Source organism: Prionailurus bengalensis, chromosome A1 (assembly GCF_016509475.1).
Source record: "Prionailurus bengalensis isolate Pbe53 chromosome A1, Fcat_Pben_1.1_paternal_pri, whole genome shotgun sequence".
NCBI classification, from domain to species: domain Eukaryota; kingdom Metazoa; phylum Chordata; class Mammalia; order Carnivora; family Felidae; genus Prionailurus; species Prionailurus bengalensis.
This window is the reverse complement of record NC_057343.1, coordinates 67,330,144-67,353,891: the sequence shown is the minus strand read 5'-3', so window position 1 is coordinate 67,353,891 and position 23,748 is coordinate 67,330,144. Positions and strand designations below refer to the sequence as shown.

The window sequence follows — 23,748 nt, the reverse complement described above, 5'->3', positions numbered from 1 at the left end:
TAGATTTCCTCAGTGCTACTCTTGATAGTTTCAAGCAAGTGGAGGGAAGCATATTTAACATCGTCATATGCAAAACAGGAAACTTCTGAATAGGTTTTCTTATACTCAGTTTTTTAAGAACTATCTCATGTTTTTGATTTTTAAAAACATTATGAATATGTCATGATTGTTTTAGGGCTTAAGTCTGCTTCTCCTATCTTTACTGAACTAAATCCAACTTTTTTGGTTCCAGAACTGACGAGTTAATACAAAAAAAAATCCGTGAGAAATTTGCCCAGTGCACTGTGCTGACCATTGCACACAGGTTGAACACCATTATTGACAGCGACAAGATAATGGTAAGACCCTCACCTGTGACTTTCCAGTTTTTTCCATTTATGTTCAGTTTTTCAGCTTAACCTTCCTTATACAACCTGATAGAAACCTCTGATAAGTTCCTTTTCTGTTAATTTTTCCTCTCATTCCTGATAGTGACTCAGGTACTTAACTATACCTTCAGAATGTGCTATTAAATAAACTAATGATTTCATATTTGCGTATTAAAAGTTTATTTGAATTGTCCTTTTCCTTTAAGATGGCCAACCATGAAAATCTTTCAAATTCAAGATCTGGCCTCTTCTTACAGAGGGGTAAAATAGTACTTCTGACCATGTCACAGTTGTTTCAGTATTTTGGATTCTCTTAATCAAAAAGTTACTGTTTCATTTAGGCTGCCAGGATGTTATTGGGTAACTTGCAGAATTTCTTGTCTGTCAGGATATTTACAAGATGCACTGACAAAGGGGAGTCTGTGAAGGGAGAAGCCGTAGTCAGAAACACAAAGTATTTCAACAGAAAGGATTTAGTGTAGGAATTGGAAGGCTGGAAAAGTGGAAGAGAAAAACTGGGATAATGATTTTAGGAAGCAGGTACTGAGCCCCAAGACAGATCTCTAGACCTGAGAACTCAGAGGAAAGACCCTGAAGACTCATGCTCAGACCTCCAAGGAGAGTCACTGCCCAGCCGCTGGTTACATTTGTGAGGGACTACAGTGAGACTAGTTCTCAATGTGTGTTCTAATGGAAGAAGGGGGGTGGTGCCAGGTCCCGGGCCCCAGGTGATGTTGCAGGAGCAACATAGGCCATGGCGACCATTTGCTCTGTGTCTCACCTTCAACATCCCCTTCCCCAAGTGCCCCCTGCTGGTGGAACCCAACAGAGCACCAGCCGGCCAAAGCTCTCTGGAATGTGGTTTGCAGAAAGCAAATGAGCTGAGAGTGTAGAAAAAATGGTGGGTCTGGGGCTGAGACTAGGTGACCAAGCAGCAGGTCTCTTACACAGCACAGCCAGGGACTACACACAAGGCAGGCTTTAAGCTTTGGTCTCTGGAAATCTGTCCAGTATCTACCAGGTTTGATTGGCTTTTTCTTTCTTAGTAATTCAGTCCTTCCTTCCTTTTCTTTTTTCCTCCCTCCCTTTTCTCTCACCCTATCCTCCTATATTTTTTCTTCTCTTTTCCCTCTTTTGCTTGCTCAGTTTCAGTTATCTTAGGATGTGGTTTTATGAAATGATAAGGAGGCCATGCCTCAAAGGAAAACCCTTTGGCTACAAATAAGCCCAAGGAATGCACGTATTATTTTCAGGGTAATTCCCAATCCATGGCAACAGGCTGATTTTCACCTGTCTCATGGATGCTGACTGTTGTTACCAGACACGACAGTATCCGGTGGTGCTTTGATTAGTGGTGAGAAAGTAAATAAAGAAGGCCTACACAGCGTGTGAGAGGCAACAGATAGGGTAAACCAGGTTTTTGATGATCTGCACTAAACAGGTTCGTAATCAGTAATAAGCAGTAATATCCAAGCTTCCTTATGTCCAGTGAAAACAGAGCTGTCCCTTTTGACTCTTTGGGCAGTTTCTGGAATATTCCCTCCCACCCCGTTTCACATGCATTGTCAGACGGGATCATCAGTGGGGGCAGTGAGAAGATAACCGGACTCTCCACAGTGAAGCGGTGCCTTCAACCTTGGCGCTCCCCAGGCCTAAACATGTGCAGGAATGAGCCCCGACGAGGTTGACGACAGGAGCTGGGTGTTCCCAACCAAAGGGATGCTGTAGGCTTCAGGCAGCATGGCTGGTGTGGACTAGGACACCTAGAACTAGGAAGCAAGCCACTCCAGCAGACTTCTGTGAGTGACCATGTGACATTCCATGATGGCAGGACAGTGACTCTTAGATTCCAGAAACGTTGTGTGGCATTGGTAGCATCCTTATTCCTTCCTTTTGAATGGAAACTGGAAAAATAACCTTTGATTTCTACTTGCTACCTGTCACTTTGTTCTTGTCTCTCGGCTTTGTATTTCACAGATTGTCCCCAGAAGCCTCCTTTTTCCGCAGTAAGTGAATGATGCTAGAATTTTCCCTGTTTGCAGTGCTTTGCCAGGCTTTGGTTGCAGTGGCAGAAAGCTGGCTTGATCTCCAGCTTAGTGAAGAGCACCTTCACATCAAACCTTTGCTCCTAAATGTACCATATAGATTTATTCCGAGGTTTTGGTATTACAACATTTTGGTGGTAGTAGTTTCTTTTTACCATCTCATTCTTAGAAGTACTGCCACCTTGGAATGCGGGATCGTTTAGGGAAACAGCAGAGAAGGACAGAATTTGACAGACTCGTCAGCTGGTCATTCCTAAATCTTGTTTTTGGTCATTCCTAAGCCTTACCCATTTGCATTACCCATCAGCATTTGACCCACACATGTGAGCTTGAGTATCCCCTTAACCAGTGCGCCTTATTGCCGTTAGCAAAGTATGTCTGTGTGTTTAATGCTTCCCGTATGAGTATCTCCTGATAAATTTCAAGAAGCTCAGATTTTTCTCTCTGGGCCAGGGGTCTTTGTCCAAATCCTTAATGTTGTTTTGCAAAGCAGTTTACAGCCCCTCCCGTCCTTTCGAACCTGGCCCTGCTGTGTTCTCTTTCTTTCCTTAAAGAGAGAGTTAAAATCGCTTATTAAAACTGTCGGTTGTCTTTTGGTTCAGCTGGATGTTGGTGGCTTAGACTAAGGCGCCAGCAGTGGAAATGGTGAGATGGTTGGATTAAGGGCAGATAAACGACGGTGTGATGGGCGGAGCCTGGGGTGTGAGGGAAGGGGCCTGAGATTTGGAGGAGCTGGGGAGACTGAGGGAGAAGTCAGTTTGGAGACAGGAAGCACAGGGTTCCTTTTAGAGTCCGTGACCATTGCTGGGAAGGACCTTACTTTCCATGGTGGGCTCTGCGTGTTCCTGTGGGGCTGCTGCTCCCACTCCCAGCTCCAGTGATGAGGGACCTTCAGTCCAGGCACCCCAACCCCCCCCCACCACCCGCTGAGAGCTCATCAGGGACATCACAGGCAGGTGAACTTGGCCACCTGCTTACATCTTGGTCAGAGCTGGTTTTGGTTTGCTGACTCCTTTGACAGGGAATGGCAGGATCAGACCTCAGGGGATCCAAGTGGCACGCATTCCCTAGTTCATCGTCGGGGAATCGTCCTCTGTGTTCCATCCACTCCAGGGAGAAGCTTTCTGTTTTATTCTAGAACTTTTGATTACTAGTTGGCTTTTAATCTAGCAAAACACCATAAATAATGTTCCTTCTTGAACCTTTGATTTTTGGAGCAATCTTTTTTTTTTCTTGCTGGCTTTAGAAATACCCATTTCCTTTCCAAAAGCAAGTGATCATCTGTTCTGTTATTCTGAAAGCTTTAGGGACATAAAGACGAGTCACTCAGCGGCAAGGCCTCCTGCTCCAGAGGGTGGCGGTCGCTCACAGAGGGGCTGGGGAAGTGACGGATGCTAATGAAGGGCATAACCACAGCCTTGTCATCGTAAAGTCGTGTAATTGCACGTGCTCACGGTGTAATAATTACATTTTGTTGCACTGGTGAATACTTCTGCACAAAGACGTATGGATATGGTTTTGTTTACTGTAAGTAAATCAAACAAAAGGCTTGTTGGGAAACAACTGTGACCTAATTAATAGCTTTGTTTATGTGTTGGCTCTCCAAAGGGATTTACCCAGTTTTGGTTCATTAAGCACCATTAATGTGTTAGGCTTAGAATTCTATTTTACAAAGATGTTCTCTCAATTTTAACTTTATTAAACATGATGTAGTCATAATGACAGCTAATTTAATCTTCCTCATTTGCTCAGTTGCCACAAAACAGTGGAGCAAGACAGACAAATTAGAAATCCTCTTTCTCCTAATACTCACCACTGTCTCTGCGTTAAAGACAGCTCTTCCCTGTAGTTTTAGGATTAGCTGGTTACTTGTGACCTGCTGTCTCTTCAGCCAGTGGCACAGCGTTTTGCTCTCGTCTCTGTGTCCCCTCAGTCCTCACTGCACCCCCGGATTCTCCCTGGCAGCAGCAGCGAAGGAAACACCGGCAGACATACAGCTGGTGTAACAACACTGTGTCTCTGCTCAGCATTTTCACTCCCAGGACTTAGGGGGTCTGGAGAAGGAGAGCCGGGGCTGAGACACCCAGATTCCACCTCTCTGCTTATGAGCCACCTTACAGTTTTCTAATCTTTACCTCTCATCCTAAACTCAAGCCTCTTTTCAGTAGAGTTTTCCCCAGAGAAATCAAACCCACACACTGCTGTCCCATACCCACCTGGGAGAGCACAAACACACCTCAGAGCTACCTGGAGTTTTATTTAAATTCAATTTTTCACCTTCATGGAACTTTTGATAAGCCTGTATCTCAGAACGTCACAGAAGAGAAAAGCTCCTTAAAAAAAATACACCAGGAGATTTCCACTCATGTTTTCAGAGGGAAAAATAACTAACATGAAGGTTGAAAGCACAATCCGGAAGAAGAAATACTTTGGGAAAGGAGGTGTGTGCTTCCATACAATAGCAGGAATTTGGGGAGCCGCTGTGGCAGTCGCTGTGACCTGGCCTTTATCTTCCCCAAGTCCCAATGACTGACCATTTCAAGACCTAAGAAAGGGTTTTGAGTAACACTTGCCACCGTATCTTATCACAGAACCTCACAGCCATCCACCTTACCGGTGAGGGACCCAACCCAACTCCCAAGCTTGGAGAACTGTCCCTATGCCCCTTTGTCTCCAGGCCACCTAAAGCAGATGTCTGAAACTCAGATCTTCCCACTCTGCTTGCTGTTAAGTGGGATCTGCCTCTGTTGCTTATTGCCGATCGAAAACTTCCAGGCATCTCTTTCCTGTTGTCAGGTTTCTTCCACCCTGTCCTGCACACCCCCTCCACACCCGCCTCTCCCTGCAGCCACCCCACCATCACTGATACAACATCCTGGTGTTTAAAATGGATTAGATTATTTTGCAATGGGTCCATTTAATTTTTATATCTAGGATAGCTCCCTGCCATATCTGCAGATACACAGGCCTGATAAGCACATCTTTATGGAGTTTATGTAACTGACTGACTCATCCAATATAATGGATTTTTCCTTAACCAGCGAGAGCGCGCGAGTGATTTGAGGTTGGCGTTCCTGGAGAGATCCTGGCACCATAGGATTGCTCTCACACCAGTTTGAATGTGTGGTTTCATTTGTAGTTTAACTTGGGTTATAGGGGGCGCAGCGGGAGATCACAGGAGCCTTTTCTTACAGTTATGGAAGATGTTAAAGATAAAAACTCAAAATTATACCTATTTTTCTGTACATAAAGAAAATTTGGAGGGGCGCCTGTGTGGCTCAGTCGGTTAAGCGTCCGACTCTTGATTTTGGCTCAGGTCATGATCTCAAGGTTCGTGAGATCTCCTGAGGTCTAGCCCCGTGTTGGGCTCTGCGCTGACAGTGTGGAGCCAGCTTGGAATTCTCTGTCTCCTTCTCTCCCTGTCCCTCCCCTGCTTGTGTGTGAGCATGTGTGTGCTTGCTCGCTGTCTCAAACTAAATAAACATTTTTTAAAAATTGGAGTTGCTTTGTGTGCAGTTATCATAAAAGACCTGGAATCTTTGCTCAAACCAGTAAATGTAAAGGCAAAATGTGTACAGTTCTGTTCCAGGACTTTCCTCAGTCTGCGCCCCGAGGGGCTCTGTAGCGCCTGGCCTGAGTCCTGGCGGCTCCACACTCTTGTTTCTGCCAGTGCTTTTTTTTTTTCTTCTTGCAGTATAGACACTGGCAGTCTTTCTTCTCTCTCTTAGTACAGGCTCCCGAATGTCAGGGGCTGTGGCTTAACTCTCTTGTGCCTCTTCCCCAGCATCTGTCATGATGACACGAATGCACTTAAGTATGCGATAAATGTTTGCTCAACAAATTCAGGAATTAATGAAAGTTTACTTATTTTCCTCAAATGTGTTTTTGCCACATATTACTTGTTCTTTATTAATCCTGAAAGTTTAATAAAATTGGTTTTCTTTTTCTGTGAGTGTCTACCAGGCACACAGTAAATAATGTGAGCCCCAAGTATAATAAAAATGCAGTGGGGAATGTTTACATTTATAGGCATATTTTCTTAAGTTATACAAAGTTAATGTAAGGTATTATACATATAGAAAGGTATCTTAGAAAATTGAAGTTAGGGGCGCCTGGGTGGCTCAGTCGGTTAAGCATCCAATTTCAGCTCTGGTCATGATCTCACAGCTCGTGAGTTCAAGCCCCACACTGGGGGTCTGTGCCGACAGCTCAGAGCCTGGAGCCTGCTTCAGATTCTGTGTCTGTCTATCCACCCCTCCCACATTTGTGCATGCGCACTCTCTCTCTCTCTCTCTGTCTCAAACATTAGGGGAAAAAAAGAAAATTGAAGTTAAAATTTTCATCTCCCTTATATTGTATCTGATAATAAATAATCTAAATGTCTTTCTCTGGGAATGCACATGGAAAGAATAGGGGTTCGGACCTGTATTTGAACCCCACTTCTGCCATCTACTGATTCCGTAGCCTCAGCTAAGTTACTTAACACTTCTGCACCCTCAGTCTTCATCTCTGGTTGTGAATTTCTGGACAGAATGTATCTTGCTCATCTTTGAATCTCCTATTCTTAAAACAGTGCTTTGATATTAGGTGTCAGTATTTCCTGGATGGATGGATGGGAGAATGGAGGTTAAGAAGGAAAAAATGATAAATAGGTGGTGGGTGGAAGGGAGGGAGGGAGGGAGGAAGGAAGGACATTATGTACCCTGTGTACCTTGAGAATTAACAGCAATGTCTACAAAGCATGTAGTACAATGAGTGTTCAATCCACAGCTATTTTCTTCTTTTCCAAATTCAAAAGACCACTATTTTAGTTATGAGGTAACTTTCTAAAATATTAAGGTAGTCATTCTTTGTTAAATTGCATTTATATTTAATACTCATAAGGCTCAAAGTATTTTGACCAAAATAAATCTTTTGGTCATTTATATTGTTAACTCTATTGCTTTTTAAGAGCATTAATTTTTTTCTGGCTCTGCCTTTTCAGACACTGGTCAGTTCTGAGAACTGTTCATCTAGTGGCATTTGTGTGTTTTCAGATGGTAGGAGAGAAAATGGAAAAATGTGCTGTTCATTCAAATTTGAGTAAAGTAGGAAGTTGGGCAAGGACGAAATATCAGTAAATAGTTCCATTCCATTAAAAATTACATACAGTCTTGATAGTTGGAGAACTCCTTTTCCACCAGCTCTGGTGATTTTTAAAAGTTGTTGCTTTTGCAGAATATCAGGTTCTTCATTGTATGAAGTAATTTGATTCGCTTATTTACTTAGTCTTCAGCATGAGAGAAACCTGTATTTTAAAATTGGTTTTTTTCTTCTTCTTCAACATCAGGAGGAGTGGCTATGCTCTGTAATGCTATGCTTAAGTAAAATTACACATTTGGGGCATCTAAATTGGATGCCAAATTATAGGACGTTTTAATTATTATGTGGATGTGACAGATTCAATTATTCTTGAACTCTTTTGAGAAAGCTGCCCTTAGCAGTGATTCACAGTAGTAAACAAAAGATTAACAGGAAAATGCCCGTTATGAGACTTAATAAATGTTTCCGATTAAATACCACGGGACAGAATTAACTGCAATACCTAGATGTGGACAAACAGCCTGTGTCCGGCTTAAGAGTTTCAGCATATTCCCTTAAGATAAATTTACTCTAAATACAGCCTAAATGAAGAACTAAGTACCACTTAACATCAGAACTGTTTTCCTAGGTACATCATCTGGGCCAATGGTTTCAGACTCTTTTCTTCCCTCCCAAACCATTAACCAGAGCTACTAATAAGTAGAAATGCAGAGTTAAGAGCCCCTTCCTCTCCCTTTCAATTTCCAATTAGTGGACATATTAATGAGCAATAAAATGGCTTGAAAGGCAGGCAGCCGAAGAAAGAGAGAAAAGGAAGCAGGAAAGATACTTGTGCAAACAGATACTCAGATCCTCTACAATTGAGATTGGGCTGCCCCCGTGTGCTGTGCAGGCCATGATCGCTGGAATTTGGAGCTCAATTTCTTAATTACTTCTTTAGTCTTATCCAGAGAGAAAATTGGATTTCTAGAGATTTCTTCTGTGCAGAGCAATTATGCTAAAGCTGCTTAGGGAGCAGCTCTTTTAGCCAGCCTTTCACTCCCAGAATAATAAGCTCCCACCAAAGCCAACTTCAGGATGCACCTTAATCTCGCTGACGGGTATTTTGTCCCCTCTTACCAGCTGACATATTCCAGGACCCTAAAGAAATTCCAGAAGCATTTACTCCTTTTCCAGATATTGCTCAGATTCTGTCAGACCAGCTTAGCAGCTAATTTGCTCTCAGGTCACTGCCATCTGGCCTGGATGACATCACCCTACTTTTTCATAAATTGAGTTTGATTTTCCTAAATCAAGAAATTTCCCAACTCTGAATGTATGTATAAATAACCCTCAAAGCTCAGAGTCTGAGAGCTAAAAGCACTAATAACAACCCCAAAAGCCTTTGGCAGAATATAAAACGCCACAGGACTGCTGAGTGCCCATAATCATAGTCTAAAACTTTCATTTTCTTCCTTTCCTATAACATTATAATAATAAAAGGTCGGGCTAGGCCTTTGTCTGCCTAGTAAAACAGGGTAATCAAACCGTTTAAACACCAGGCAGGCCTACCACCCAAATGGATTCTCTCTATTCTCCTTCTCCGGCCCCTTTCCGAAATATTGTCTGGCTTATAATATGTTACTGCAAAACATTGTGTGCTAATGGGTTTCTTTCTGCTGATTAACAGGTTTTGGATTCAGGAAGACTGAAAGAATATGATGAACCGTATGTTTTGCTGCAGAATGAAGAGAGCCTGTTTTACAAGATGGTGCAGCAGCTGGGCCAGGCAGAAGCCGCTGCCCTCATCGAAACAGCAAAACAGGTAAGCGGGCCGTGAGGAGCGGTAATTAAAGCTCATCTCAGCCCTTCACTCCTCGCAATCTGGCACGAGGGGTGCTCTAACAAGCACCCTGTGCCCTTCTCAATTATAAGCCTTCGGAGACAACGCTTCACGACTGGGTCTTAACAACACGTCCCAGGTTGAAGTCAGGTCTGCTGAGAATGGGCAGAATCGGTGGGGGAGTGGGGGTGCCCCAGGTGCGCATGCTCGCGTGCACAGGCACGTGGGGGCGCTGCGGGGCGCAAGCACCTGTGCCCAAGAGGAGCGAGAGATCTGATTCTAGAGAGATGTCACATGTTGAACTCCATGCTTTCAGATTCTCATGTGGCACAGAACTTCCACATTTTGCAGGCCCGTTACATTTCATTCTAATCGGCGCTCACATTTGAGTTGCAAATACGGTCAAGGCACATCCAGGAAATTTTGAGAGTTTGAGAAAAAAAGAATGTGGGATGTTGTCCATTGGGTCTAGAAATATCTAGCAGGGAAATGTGTAGGTTGCTTTTCTGTTTTATAATTTGCAAAGAAAACCACATGATACGCTTCTTGCCCAGGTTTCTCCCTAATTCGTGGTGGTTTAGAAGAAGGCCTAGTTACCCCCTTGTGCTTCCTCTGCCTTCTAGATGATGAAACGGTCATTGGGATGATCAAGAATCTATGTTACCTTGGGGCGCCAGGCTCATGCTCACTCTCCCAAAAATAAACATTAAAATTAAAAAAAAAAAAAAGAATCTCTGCCACCTTAACGCTATAGTCTGAGTGGTGCTTGGAGATGTGCAAAGCATTTTCACAGAGATGATGTATGTGCAAGTACTAAGCACTGTACGTGGTGCTGATGTTCAGTGAATAACATTCAGATTCGGGGGTGGGAGGGAGGGGAGGGTGGGTGAAGGGTATTGAAGAGGGCATCTTTTGGGATGAGCACTGGGTGTTGTATGGAAACCAATTTGACAATAAATTTCATATGTTAAAAAATAAATTAAAAAAAAACATTCAGATTATCTGGTATCTTTCCAATAAGTAATGTATTTTCTCATTCTACACGTGTGATGTGAAAACTGCGGCCTGGCTTAAGGGACTTAGCCAATGTCCTGCAGCCACCTGTAACTCTTTCTGATACAAGGTGGGAGTTGGCTTGATGGAAGGAAGAAAGGGAAGTCAGGTGTTCTTGCCCCTTGAGGTGTGTGGTTGGGATGGCATGGGATCAGTAGTCTTGAAGCTCCCCATCAGAACTATTTCTCCCTGGGCATTATAATCATAGGTGCATTTTTCTGTTCATCCTTTTCTGCATTTCCCAGATTTTCACTGCAAGAGAAAATTACTTGTGTAATATCTTAAGTATCTATTAAAGACAACAGGAGAAAATCTGTCCCAGTATCTAACAGCCCTTGTGTGTGAGAAATTTATCCAAAACACAGCTTAAGTTCTCTTCTGTCACTGTTTCGTCTCATCCCTCCAACTCAGAAATAAAGAGCTATCACTGCCACTGTTCGTAGAACATTTCTTCAAATGCTGCTTCATCCTCAAAAACCATTCGGTAAATGTGTATGTGTGCCCGCAGTATCGTGCTGGGGACTAACAAACGTGTCAGATGTATTTCTTAGATATCCCCAGTATAATAAACCCAAGAGCTGAGAAGAGCAGAGATGCTCCGTTTATGTGCCGAGCAATTTGGAGGTGCGGGATGAGGCTCTGACACTCACCGTGCACCGTGTGTGATGTAGGTTCTCTTGTCTTGGTGCCGGTGTAAGAGGCTGGGAATCTGAAGGGCGCCTGCGTGGCTCAGTCGGTTAAGCATCCGACTTCAGCTCAGGTCATGATCCCACAGTTCGTGGGTTCGAGCCTCACATTGGGCTCTGTGCTGACAGCCTGGAGCCTGCTTTGGATCCTGTGTCTCCTTGTCTCTCTGCCCCTCCCCACTTGCACTGTCTGTCTCTCAAAAATAAACATTAAAAAAAAAAGGCTGAGACTTTGAGAGGGGAAGGAAATTGCTCAGAGTGACACAGCTGGCTGGATAATTGGCAGAATCAGAGTTTACACCCAGGGTCAGGGATGAGGAAATCTGAATTCTGAACTTTTCGTAAGTACTTCCATCGTACATGAATGTAGAGAAGCCAGTGTACTGCTTTCAGGGCTGAAATGCAGAGACTTTCACCACCTGGATGTCTCCCAGTCGGTGCTTCTTCCCTCGGAAGACCCAGGCAGTCAGTCATTGGGGATCCCCTGTATAATCTGCTCGTAAAACAGCCAGGAATCTTACAAACCCCTTTGTTCTCTGACCTCAGGCATTTCACATCAAACAGATGTGTCCCCACCTACGTGTCAAAGCCTCCGTTTTAAAAATCTGTTATCATTGTGTATCATCAAGGCATTGAGTAATGACAAATAAATCACAGATGGGTCCAGATAACAGAAGATGGTATAGTTCAACACCCTCTTTTTACAAATAGGAAGCTAAGGCCCCTTAGAAGTAAGGTGGTCCTGTGTATAGATAACTTACGTTAGCTCTCATTTGCAGCAGACACAGAATTAGACATCTGCTCTTTTAAGAAATGTTTTAACCAAGTGTGACATACGTACAGAAATGCTCAGAGGTTGCAATTAGAAACCTTGGGATTCCTGGTCCTGTAATCTTGCACCTAACATAACAATATTAACAGTGCTACATTCGTATAGGTCTGTATCATTTATCTTACGTGGTTCTCACATGTGTGAGTTCACTTAATCCTCCTGGTGGTTCTTTCTTACCCCACTTCATGGACAAGGAGACTGGATTGAGGACTCACCTAAGGTCACAGAGCTGGTCAGTGGAGAGCAGAGGGCTAATTGCTGGGTGAAGCTGAGAGTTGCTGTGGTCCACATGTCCAATTTCAAAACCCTGCTCCTTTTCTCATGTGGAATCCAACGTGGGGCCAGGTTTACATAATGGCAGCACATCCCTCTGGGATCTCAGAGGCTCAGGTCACCTCTCTGGAAAGACGTAAGGAAATACGTATCCCAGTTGAGTATCTTCTTGACATCACTTCTGCACATGCTTGGACGTCTTAGAGCAGGCTGTCAGATTGTCAACTTTTTAAATGTGCAGCCATCAAATATCAAAGCATCACTGAGAATGATGACAGTAGGAAGATGGGTGTAAGTTAACAAGCTTTCGGCTCCTGACAGGTTGGAATCCGTTTCTTTGAAAAGAAAATGCAACATCTAGAAAAAGGTACTTCCACGTCAACGTTGTCTTGACCACATAGTTGTTTCTCTTCAAATGTTGGTAGAGGCAAGCGTAATTACTCTCGTTGACCCTCAGAGATGATCTGTGGAATAGTAGAGAAAGTACTTTTTAGGTACATAAAGCGGGGAGGTGCGTTAGTCTTCTAGGGGCTACCCCATCAAAGTATACAGAATAGGTGTCTTAAAACCACAGCAATTTGTTCCTCACGGTTCTGGAAGCTGGAGTTTTGAAATCAAGGTATCGACAGGGTTGGTTTCCTCTGAAATATCGCTCCTTGGCTTGTCGATGACCATCTTCTTTGTCTTAGTGTGGTCTGCCCTCTGTGTGTGCCTGAGTGCTAAACTCCTCATACAAGGGCACCAGTCAGATTAGATTAGGACCCACCTCTGTGACCTCATTTTAATTTAACTGACCCTATCTCCACATACAATCACATTCTGAGACACTGAAGGCTTAAGACTTCAACATACAAATCTCGAGGGGACACAGTTCAGCCCATAACCGAGGTGAATCTTGTCATTCATTCTCCTACATGATGAAGCAGACCTAATTGAGGTTTTTTGGAGTTCCTTTGTTCCCAGTATATAACAGGTGCCATTTTATCTATTGGTGAAATCACCAGCTGTAACCCCAAAGTTAGGAAATCCTGATAATCCTATGTTCTAGGAGCCTGGACCAGTTTGAATTGGTAGAAACGCTTAGCAGCTCCATGGCCCCGTATGTCTCCTGAGGTCTCTGAGCTGTCCCGTCCTCACTTGTGCTGGGGTAACAGCAAGGCCTGGCTACAAGGATCAGATGAGACTACATGCTTTGAAGAATGCAGAGCCTTTTACAAATACAAGAGTTTTCCCTCTCAACAACGCAAGGGGATTGGTTTTTTAAAGGCTGTGGATTGAACCATTACCTCCCTAAAATAAACCCAAAGTTCTTCTAGGTAAGCTTTAGAGACTCTAAATTTGTTTTTAGTAATAATTTTTTTTAACAGATGATATAAACTAATGCTATAAAACTCAAAAACTTCACAGTTTTTAAAAATGATTGTTTTAGCTTATAAATAAAAGTAAGTCATCCACCCACTCTTCAGGACAGAGCCCTGACACCTGTGTTGACCCTTCTGCTGATACAGCCCATTTGTCAACACAGACTTGTGCATATATACTTTCTGTTTTGTGAGAACAAGTGACAGCTGTTTCTTACTTCTTTCAGCTAATGTATCTCATATTATATCAATGCGTATAATTATCTTTTTTTAAAAGTTGATTTGTTTTGAGCAAGAGAGAGCACAAGTGGGGGAAGAACAGAGAGAAAGAGAGAGAGAATCCCACGGAGGCCCCGATGTGGGGCTTGAACTCACAAACCGTGAGATCATGACCTGAGCCAAAATCAAGAGTCAGACGCTTAATCGACTGAGCCACCCAGGCGCCCCTGGTTATGTCATTCTTTTTAATGGCTACATAGTATTTATGCTTTCTCCACTCTCTTCTCCCCATTTTTTCCTTCTAATTAAGTTGTTACAGTTTAGTTTTCTTTTCCCAAAGAATGAGCTGGTAGATTTACTTACTGATTCTTGTACTCTGTGTTCCAGCTTATCACTTTCTGCTTTTATATGTGTTAATACAGTCTTTGGTTTATTTTATGGTGGTTTCTTGAATGCATTTGTTTTCATTCGTTCTTGTTCATTAATATAAATATTTTAAGGCAGTCAACTTTTCTCGGAAGACTGTTCTAGCTATATGCTATGCTATACGCTACTGGGTTCTGGTATGCAGTGCTTTTGTCATAGTTAAGTTTTCAAATACAAATCTAAAGTTTTGTTTTCTTTTTTTTTTTTCTTTTTATTTTTTAGAGAGAGACAGAGCATGAGTGGGGGAGGAGCAGAGAGAGAGAGAGAGGGAGACACAGAATCCAAAGCAGGCTTCAGGCTCTGAGCTGTCAGCACAGAGCCCGATGTGGGGCTTGAACCCATGAACCGTGAGATCATGACCTGAGTCGAAGTTGGACACTTAACTGACTGACCACCCAGGCGCCCCTAAAATTTTATTTTCAATTTTCTCTTTGGCTCAAAAATTGAGAAAGGGGCCTTTAAAACTTCCTGGTGGTGGGGGTTTGTTTTTTTTTTTTTGTTTTTATGTTTTCTAGTTTACTCATCAGTGTTGATTTGCATTGCCTTGTGATCATAGAGTTGTCTATGCTGTTTCCACCCAGAAACAGTACTTGTTAATACTTTTCTTGTGTTCTAGTGCATAGTCAACTTTTGTGAATGTTCTTCGCATGTTTAAAAAGATGGACTAGTGTTTGTTTACAGTATAGCATTTAATGACTTTTAATTAGATTTACTTTAGTAATTATTTAGATCTTCTTATTTTGGTCCACTTGATGTGACACATTATGTTAGTTTTATATTATTACAACCTTTCACTTTATAGTTCTTGTCATTTTTGCTTTGCTTGTCATTTTGGTTTTTAATTTTTATGTTCTCATTTTTCAGTCCACAGATATTCTTGACTTGGGTCTTCACTGTGAATTATGTTTTCTTCTATTTTAAAGTGCTTTTCTTTCTTGGCTTCATTTAATGCACTTGGCCCTGAATGCAGGCAAGCTGGTTCAGAATTTCAGTTGAGTCTCCTGCTTTTCCCTTTGTTTTCATTCACCTGGTATATCTTAGTCTTTTAGTATCAGATTACAGAAATATTTCCTGTAAATGGCATATAGTTCAGTTAGCTCTGAGATTTAATCTTAGTCCTCCTTTTTTTAACAGATGAGTTTAGTCCATTTACATTTATTGAGAATCACCACACTTCTATTATGTTTTCAGCTTTTAGTGTTCCTTTTTTTTAACCTTTTAATTAGTATGTATTTTTTTTAAGATTAAAAAAAATTAATTGATCTCTACCCAACATGAGGCTGGAACACAACCCCAAGATCAAGAGTCTCAATCTCTACTGACTAAGCCAGCCAGGTGCCTCTATTTATTTTTCTTTGCTCATTGTTTTATGTGTGTACCTTCCATTTCTCCTGGGAACACTTTATTATTATCGATTCCCCATTATGAACAATGACAACATCTCTTCCCTCTCTCCCTGTGCTCCCACCAGACTTTTGTTGTTTAGTTTTCCTTATAGTGTTTACTGTCAAATCTTTAAAAATACTTAAACCTTTATTATTTTACTTGCTTACTTGTTTTATTTTTTTTTAATTTTTTTTTAACGTTTATTTATTTTTGAGACAGAGACAGAGCATGAATGGGGGAGGGTCAGAGAGAGAAGGAGACACAGAATCTGAAACAGGCTCCAGGCTCTAAGCTGTCAGCACAGAGCCCAATGTGGGGCCGTGAGATTGAGGCCAGCATTGGGTTCCATGTTGAACTGAGTGTGGAGCCTGCTTAAGATCCCTCTGTCTCTCTCTGTCCCTCTCCCCCTCTCCCCCTTTCATACTCTCTAAAATAAAAAAATAAAACTAAAAAAATGAGATAGAAAAGAATGGAATGGAAAGAAAAGAACAGTGTAACTGTCATAGTAATAGTAAATATTTCTTGGGTCTGTACTGAGTCTCAGTGTAATATGAAATGTACTTACTCCTGATCTCATGGTTTGTGAGATCAGGCCCTGTGTTGGGCTCTACTTGGGATTCTTTCTGTCTCCTCTCTGTCCTTCTCCTGTTCATGTGCACACACGTGCTCACTTGTGCACGTGCTCACTCTCAAACGTTAAAAAAAAATGTACTTACTACTGTGGGTGACAGTCAAAACAAAAAGTTGGAAAACAGTGCTCTGTACCATCTTAAAGGAGGGTTTGTTGGAGTTAGAATCCCCCTGACTTAACTGTGTGTGTGTGTGTGTGTGTGTGTGTGTGTGTGTGTGTGCGTGTGTATAAAATTTGCTGCGCCTCTAATTTAAATGCTTTGGCTATAAAATTCTTGGGTCCCACTTTCTTTCACTTAGTATGCTATAAACTTTGCTCTAAGGGTTCTCTCATTGTTTATTCATATGGAGCGGTCAAGTTAGACTTAACTTGATCTTCTTTCCTGAAGCCCAAAGGACTCTTTCTCAGTTTTGAAGGCCGTTAGTTTTTCCTAGGGTATGATGTACCCTTTTGTTCCCTAGCTTCACGTCTTTTATTTCCGGAAGTTACTGGAATTATAGCTTTGAAGTTCTCTTTCTTTGATTGGAGTCTCCTCTTTACACATATCTATCATGTATATGTTGTTTGTTCTTTATGTTATAAAGCTATTTTCTCCTTGATCCTTTTTAATTATTTTATTCTTTTAATGATTTTATTTATTTTTGAGAGAGAGAGACAGACAGAGACAGAGCACGAGCTGGGGAGGGGCAGAGACAGAGGGAGACACAGAATCCGAAGCAGGCTCCAGGCTCCGAGCTGCCAGAGCCCGACGTGGGGCTCAAACTCCTGAACTGTGAGATCATGATCTGAGCTGAAGTCTAGACGCTTAACCGACGGAGCTACCCAGGCACCCCTTTAATTCTTTATTAACTTCTAATTATGCTTGCTTTCTCAATTCTGTCCCCCGCGTCTCATCCTGTTTCTCCAGTGGTTGCTGAACTACTTTGTGCTGTGTTCACACAGCTGCCCTTTCTGTGATGCTTCCCTGTTCTCCTCCATTCCACTCGTGGCCCCAGTCAGCTCCTGCTTCATCGTCTCATGTTGCTGTGCCACATTTCCAAACATTCAAATTTCTGTTGTCCACAGGTTGATTGTTCTGTATTTTCTTTGAGTGTATTACATTATATTTTTTTCAGTTTCCGTTTGTTCAGTGAGTATTTATTTGACATGTGCTTATCTTGTTCCTTTTCCTCACTGTGTATTTTACAGATCCTGTACTACTACTGTAATGTTGGTTGTTGTTGTTGTTGTTATTCCTACCACTCATCTTTGAATTAAGTGAGTTTTTCCTAGACTATATTTTTATAGGATGATGGTGGCTAGGGCATTATTTCAGGCTAAAGGGAATTCTGTCTGCTTAACGTAGAAGTTCCTTATGACAGAGGGAGGGAGGGAGGGAGGGAGGGAGGGAGAGAGAGAGAGAGAGAGAGAGAGAGAGAGAGAGAGAGAGAAAGAGTGTGTGTGTGTGTGTGTGTGTGTATAAGCAAGAGAGAGAAATTGAAGATGCATGTTCATTTAGCCTGTCCTCCTCCCTAGCCTGCAGAGATGGGCAGTTACTTGCATGTCAGTATCTCCCTTCTCCTAGGGCCTCATCAGTGTATATGCTTCAGGCAAAGATGGGGATTCTGTACATTCCTCATTGACTCACCTTGGAATTTGCCAGGTAGTTGGACAACTGTGCTCTCCCATGATTGCTGAGATCTCCACTAGCTACTTCCTCTCTGTCTTACCACAGCCCCACTGGATCCAGTTGCATATGGCAGCCCATCCGGATATCTTGCCGTTTGGGATTTCAGATGAGTCCTGATTTCATTAAAGATGGGCTTCTTTTTTATCTCGTGGTATCCTTGCTGTTTAGGGTGATTTCTGAGACGATTAAGGGGAGGGAAAAATCCATTTCTGTTATCTTAAAAGCAGAGGTCTTCTCTAACTCTCTTTAACCTCAACAACAGACCTGCCAGCGTATACCTAACCAGAGTTAGGCCTGCCGTAAAGATGAGTTTGAGAGTTACCAGAATTGAGCTAGGGCCGTACAGTTTAGTGAGAGTGAACTGGCAAGAGTCTGGAGCCAGAAATCACCATATTGAACCCATGTAAATGAAAGGTCACTTGCTGACCTTCACTCATGCATGGGCAGCTTTTATTACTCTGTTGCTTTTAGTAAGATCTAATTCCGTGATGGTTGCTTTATTGACAAGCCAGCGTCCATTACTACACCTAGTTTGAGCCTCCGTTAGAGCAACTGTAATGAACCAGACCCAAGAGAAAGAGGGGAAGAGGGACAAGAAGCCCAGTACTCACTGGGCATACGGTCTGCTTGCCCTGATCTTTAACTTATATGGTATTGTTCCTTTTAACCTTCACAACTGTATTAAGCTGGCATTATTGCCCCTTTTAACAAATGGAGGAATTGACACCCAAGAGCCCAAGTGCCTACTCAAAGTCAACAGTTAGTGAATATCAACTTTCATAGGCTTTTTTTTTTTTAAGTTTATTTCTTTTGAGTGGGAGGGAGGCAGAGAGAGAGAGAGAGAGAATCCCAATCAGGCTCCACACTGTCAGCGTGTGTCAGTGTGTCACTGTCAGCCCAGCGTGGGGCTCGAACCCACAGACCATGAGATCACCACCTGAGCCGAAATCAAGAGCCGCTTAACCGACTGAGCCACCCAAGTGCCCCCTCTCGTGGTCTGTTAACTGTCTTTCTGCCTCCCCGGTGACCATATTCACTGAATTAAAGGTGTCTCGGCTCCAACTCAGGGGTTCTGTAAAGATAAAACCAAAACAGCCACAAAGGGCCTCCCAGCTGTTTTGTTTTCATCATTTAAGCGGGTGATGCTGCTACCTTCTGTGGACCGAGGGGCCACTTCTCGGAGCAGCTTCGTAATCACACCCAGCACTTCACTTCAGTCTGCAGTTTGTAGCCAGTAATTAGTTCCTATGAGGTAAGTCACTGTCTCACCTGACAGGTGAGGCCGCCGGTATGGAGAGGGCTTGAGTGATTTCTCCAGGGTCAACAGTGAGTCCCAGGAAGAGCGGATGGAGATGGACCTCCCCATCCTAGGCTGAGCCTACGGCACGGGGACCCGTCACCCAACTGCCTTCATAACCCACACCCTTCATAACCCGGGAAGAGGAGGGCTCCTCTCTTGCGTGTGCTGTTAGCTGCAGTGTATTCCCGGCCGTGTCAACACATGAGGAGAAGAAGGGTCAAATCAAGGATTTTATACACAGGAAGCTCGCTTTCAGGGTTTAGTTTCAGGTGTCTCAGACCACGAAGCTAAGACCATTTCAGTGAAGCGTTGCCAATAATGACTTCCCTGTATAAAAAATTACATTCAGAGGGTGATAGGGAAAGGAATTGGCTTTTTTGGAGAGGACTACCAAGCAGTAGAAAATGAAAAGGTACTTTTATTCTTCTGGTTGTTTTTAGTTTCAACAAGATACCTCTTTTTTGGGAGTGCATAAATCTATAACTGTACAAAATATGGATAGCTTTAAATTAAAAAATTTTTTTTTAATTAACACCCCCCAAAGGTATTTTTTTAAATACTTGTGTTATAATGGAAATAACTTCAGATTTCACCCAGTGAAGTCCGAACGTTCTTGGAGAAGGCCTCATTTTACTCACAATATTTCATATGTAATGTTAGTTTTGGAGTAGCAAGTCTGTAAGCAATAAGAGAAAAAGAAAGTACACTTAATCTGAAGGTAGATGTCCCAGCAATTTTCCTTTTTGTATGTGAAGCCCCTTCTCTCCCATGATAACTTTGTTGATAGCATCCACACATATATTTGGAGCCAGGTGTTGTAAAATAGATCCGGAATCGTGTGACTTAAGAGACCCAGCTCATGACACGTGTCAGCCTCAGATAGATGGTACATTTTCTGTTTTAAAGACTCAAACAAAACTTTTCACATTCTTCTTTGGGAAAAAAAAAATTACATCTGAAGTCCTTTTTCACCCAAACACATTTTGAGATAAGAGCTCACAAGTCTTGACATTATTTCATTTTGTTACGCGCATCTGTCAAGGAACCGAGATATGATACAGCTACTAAAAACCGATGATTGTGGAACAGAGAAACTTGACAGCATTTCATTCCCTTTATGTTCTGATTATACATTTATCAGAAAACCTGTATCTCTTCTAGTTCAGCTAGAAATTGGTAGAATTCAAGAACTCAAAGGCCTGGCAAAGAACTGTCCTATTATTTGGTATCATCTTACATTTTAGAGAAGATGCTTGGTTGAGTCATTGTTAAAGCTTTTGCTTCTCTTTTCATTATTGTGGCCCACTATCCACAGATCACATTTCTATAGGCCCTATAACTGCTCTGCCGCACAAATTAAACGCGGGGATATTTCATACATATACGCCAGCATTTCAATGCTTGTCAATCAGAGTTTATAAAATATAGGGATTACAACCTGATATTAACATCCAAATCTATTGTGCTCATTTTATGTGTGAAAATGAGAAACCCTCGTGCAGACGCTATATTCCCCAGCCTCTTTGTCACCCTGTTTTTAATTTATCTCCAGGTTTTGAGTCAGTAAAATGATTTTGCTTTATCAATTTAATGTAGTGATAAAACATATCTACGAATCAGAACGATCAGAACCAAAGTGGATCTACAGGTTGTTTGACATTAAGCCCCCGCCCTGCCGAGGGCATTAATAGGGCTGCTTTCTTCACAGAAGGAATATATCATTGTTGTGGGTTTGTTTGTTTTTTTATGGTATTGTTTTTATTTTCATTATTTTTTTAAGTCTATTTATTTTGAGAGAGAGAGCATGCACGCAAGCAGGGAGGGGCAGAGAGAGAAGGAGAGAGAGAATCCCAAGCAGGCTCCATACTGTCAGCCTGACAGAGCCTGACACGGGGCTCGAACGCAGGAACCGTGAGATCGTGACCCGAGCCGAAACCAAGAGAAGGACGCTCAGTCGACTGAGTCACCCAGGCAACCCGTCCCCTATTTTTTTAAACTTTACTCCAGTCGTGATGTGATTCACTTCACGTGAAGAAATAGACATGGAAATGCATCGACCTGGGGAGGAGGGCTTGAAAACCTCTAAAGATGTTCTTTTTATACCTTTTTTGTGGTTCTTCTTTTTTTACAGGTGTACTTCAGAAGGAACTATCCAGATCTTACTCACAATGGCCATGTGGCTCTGAACGCTTCCAACGGACAGCCCTCAGCCTTTACAATTTTTGAAACAGCACTGTGATTGCACCACGGCATCAAGTCTATTCCAGAGGCATTTTTCTAATGGTTTTTGTACTGGGTCAGTTCTCTTGTACTTTTTTTACACTAGCAAAAAATATTTACATGTGCAAGGTGTTTATTTGGAGTGCCCCTCCAACTTCACCCAACGATTTCAAACTCTAGCAGGATGATTTACTATTTTTTTATTTATATGCTATAGTATTTTTTTTTTTTCTTATCCAAATCACAGGTGCAGGACACCAGTAAAAGCTGTCTACCAGGTTTGGTGCCTTAAGAGACTTCAGAGCCAGATCTCATTTTGTAAGGCATAAGACAAAGTTGTCACAGACTTTTTTCTTTCTTTCTTTCTTTTTTTTTTTACTGGCCCAAATTCTATATAACTTTCCAGTTATATCAGGGATTCTATTCACTTGAAGACTGTGTGAAGTTGCCATTTTGTCTCGCCACTTTTTTTTTTTTAATGTAACTAGGATCCATTACTTCTCCCTAAAGGCCTCTGGTTGAAATAGTACAGCTAAATCTAATAGGAAAAACCAAAAATAAACTTTATCTTAAGTGACATTAGAGTAGAGTCTACCCCCCTCTAAAAAAGATACATGCTTAAAATACAGGAGGGCAGTATTTAATTATATGTTCTGAAAAGCAAGGAAGAGAAAATAATGCTTCCTCAGAATTGGAGCCATGGCCATGTAGGTGATTTGATAATGAAGGACACAAATGTGATCATTGATCATCTTCTAGATTTTCGGGACTCTGACATGGTAACTGCCGTCATTATGGAGATAGTTTCAAAAAAGACCAAACCACAAGCTGTAATTCTGGACTACAGCATAGGAGTCTCATTTGGATTTCTGGTTTACTAATAACGGACGGACTATTGACTATAAGCCTTTTGGCTTAGCGTTTATTGAAATCCCGTCTCCACTGTGTGTACGAGCTCTCCTGACTTGGTGAGAAAAGCCGAAAATCATCACAAACAGTGGCTGTAATTGTGCAGTGTATTCTCAGGCTGTACCCAGCAGGCTCCCTTTTATGAACCTGCCCAGGTTCTTTTCCCTCTGACCACTAATAGCACTTTGTTTAAGTCTTTCTGATGAGTGAGTCAGCAAACCACTGTACTTCCTAAGGCCTGCTGCACTTTATTTGAACCATGGGTCTTTAGTTTTTCTTGACGGTGGCTGTGGTATGTGAGTTCGGATTGCTAGAGGTTTTACTGTTGTGGTTTTAAGTTGGACTCTCGTGACCTCGAGAATAAGGTGTAACCACCCTCAAGTTGCATACATTCATATTTATGCTCTCATTGTAGATTTTCAGACTCTTTAAAGAAAGAAACAAATGGTTTGTAGCGTCAAGCCTTAAAAAGCACTCAAGGCAAACTACACAACATTTGAGTGCAGTAGCTATTTGACTCCTTGTATTTAGAAATAATATGGTTAATGTTTAGTTCAGTAAGCCACTAAGTTAATAGTCATGGGTAGTATTTCATGACACTGAAATGGCAACAGTGATAGTTATGAGGCTTGTTGAAACAGTGGGAGACACTGCAAATGTGTATGTGATTATTTGGTCTTTAGAGGTTAAGGACAGTTTAAAAAAAAAACATGTTTCTATTTTATTTCTATTTCAGTGTCATCATAGAATTTTTTTAATGAAACAAAATTCAGTTGAAATAAATGACCGTTTTCATCTCCATTCAGAGATCTGTGTTTTGTTCTTGGAGGGATTACTGACTCGTGTTCTTGCTGTTGAAAACCCACAAGTTTTCCAGAGATCAAAAAATAGTTTCATTATCAACTGGTTCTCTCAGCTAACTGGACGTAGCACATATTCTAAGTAGACAGGTGGGTTTCAGGCGGCCCTTGAGGCAAGCCTAGGTGTACTCTCACCCAGGAAGGGAGACCGTATTAGCTTATGCCCTAGGCTGGGACAAGTATTAAATTGTTGAGGTTTTTGTTGTTTGAAGGTGACTTTGCACTGAACTCACAGGAAACATTTATTGCTGCTACATTAAAACACTGTAGAACATGGGTTCTCAAAGTGTGGTCCCTGGACCAGGAGCATCAGCATCACCTGGGAACTTGTCAGAAATGCACATTCTTGTGTCTCATCCCAGATCTACTGAATCAGAAACTGTGGTGCTGTGGACCAGTAATCTGTGTCTTAACAAGGCCTACGGATGATTCTGATTGAGAAACCAGTGCTGAAGAACATCAAGTACTCCTAAAGCTCATTAAGAAGAACACAGAAAGCCCAATTAGAGAAATGGACAAGAGACTTAAATAGGCACTTTGCAAAAGAGAATATCCAAGTGACCAATAATTGGAAAAGTGCTTACCCTTATTGGTTACCAGGGAAAT

At 42.1% G+C, this 23,748-nt stretch overlaps 1 protein-coding gene across 1 annotated transcript in view; it reads left to right on the top strand.

Annotated features, from left to right (window-relative positions):
• Nucleotides 1–23,083, top strand: part of ABCC4 (ATP binding cassette subfamily C member 4) — a 264,370-nt gene extending 241,287 nt beyond the window's left edge. The window contains exons 29-31 of the mRNA XM_043581644.1: nt 233–338; nt 9,165–9,299; nt 21,285–23,083. Coding sequence (XP_043437579.1) covers nt 233–338; nt 9,165–9,299; nt 21,285–21,392 — 349 coding nt within the window. The 3' untranslated portion in view covers nt 21,393–23,083. The remainder of the gene's footprint in view (nt 1–232; nt 339–9,164; nt 9,300–21,284) is intronic.
• The last annotated feature ends 665 nt before the right edge of the window (nt 23,084–23,748 follow it).